Here is a 1,564-nt window from a genome sequence, read left to right on the forward strand (position 1 = left end):
GCATGTCGTCTATGTAGACTTCTAATTTGTTGCCGGACAGGTCTCGAAATATCTTGTTAACCAGTCTTTGATAGGTTGCTCCAGCGTTTTTCAAACCGAAGGGCATTACTGTGTAGCAGTACGTCCCGTCTGGGGTGATGAACGATGTTTTCTCTTCGTCTGGTCGGTGCATCGAAATCTGGTTGTATCCGGAATATGCGTCCATGAAGCTGAGGTATCGGTGACCGGATGCAGCGTCTACCAATCCGTCGATGTTTGGTAGGGGGAAGGCGTCCTTCGGACAAGCTTTGTTGAGGTCCGTGTAATCGACGCACATTCGCCATTTCCCGTTAGATTTTTTCACTAGTACGACGTTGGCTAGCCAGGTCGTGTAGGGGAGTTCCCGGATGAAGTTGGCCTCGAGTAGGGCTTTAACTTATTTTTTGACTTCGGTGGCTCGGTCTGGCGACATTTTTCTTCTCCTTTGTGCTACTGGTTTAGCTTTGGGGTCCACGGCTAGACGGTGAGACATTAGGTCGGGGTTTATTCCCGGCATGTCGGCTGGTGTGAATGCAAATAGGTCTCTGTTTTGTTTCAGGAGTTGAGAGAGCTCCTCTTTGAGGTCATATGGGAGGTTCCTATTAATGAAGGTGTATTCATCCTTGGTTGGCCCTATTTGTAGTTTTTCCATATCCCCTTCTGGCTCTGGCCTGGGTTGGCCGTCTTGTCGGGCATCCAGATCGGCTAGGAATATTCCAGCCGCATCTCGGGATTTCTTCCTTAGGGCTAGGCTGGTGTTGTCGCATTCGGCTGCGACTTCTCGGTCTCCGTGGATTGTGCCAATGGAGCCGTCGTCGGTTCTGAATTTCATAAGGAGGTACTTGGTAAAGATGACTGCGGAGAAGTCATTGATTGTTTTCCTTCTGAGGATCACGTTATAGGCTGTGGAGTCTTTTAGGACTACGAATTCAGATAGGATTGTCTTTTTCTGGCTGCTCGTTCCTATGGTGATGGGAAGTGTGATTGACCCATCTGGTTTGAGGAAGTTGTCTCTGAGTCCCGTGACGCCGTGGCGGTGTGTTTGGAGGTTGTCGTTGTGGAGTCCGAGTTTATCGAAGGCTCCTCGAAAAAGGATGTTTGAGTCTGTCCCGATGTCTACCAGTATCCTTCGTACAAGTCCTGTTCCGATTCTAGCTGAGATGACGAAGGGGGCGTCCTCGGCTGAGGTGCCGTGTTGGCAGTCCTCTGGTAAGAACGTTATCGTATTGTCGGTCGCGGAGATTGGGGCTTGGTTCCTTACAGCCATTACCTTGAGGTCCTTCTTCATTGTTAGTTTTGACTTGCTTGGTACGTCCTTGCCTGTGATGACGTTTACTATGATGGTCGGATCTTCCTCTGGGCTTTCCCTGGGGGTTGCTTTTGGGTTCTCGGGTTACGTCCTTCTCTCTCCGACGACCTGTCTCTCTCCGCGCGTCTCGGTTCTCTGATGATTTTGGCAAATTCTGGGAGTTTGCCGTCTCGTATGGCTTGTTTAAGGGCGTCTTTAAGGTCGAAACAATCTTGTGTTTTGTGACCGTAACCTCGG

General features: G+C 49.9%; 1 protein-coding gene across 1 annotated transcript; it reads right to left on the reverse strand.

The window, feature by feature from the left end:
- Positions 1 to 415: 415 nt before the first annotated feature.
- On the reverse strand, positions 416 to 1,306 carry LOC140173777 (uncharacterized). The gene has a single exon (XM_072198364.1). It carries the CDS (start codon positions 1,304 to 1,306, stop codon positions 416 to 418), a length of 891 nt encoding a protein of 296 aa, XP_072054465.1.
- Between the last annotated feature and the right edge of the window lie 258 nt (positions 1,307 to 1,564).

The sequence above is a fragment of the Arachis hypogaea genome, chromosome 6 (assembly GCF_003086295.3).
Source record: "Arachis hypogaea cultivar Tifrunner chromosome 6, arahy.Tifrunner.gnm2.J5K5, whole genome shotgun sequence".
In the NCBI taxonomy this organism is placed as follows: Eukaryota; Viridiplantae; Streptophyta; class Magnoliopsida; order Fabales; family Fabaceae; genus Arachis; species Arachis hypogaea.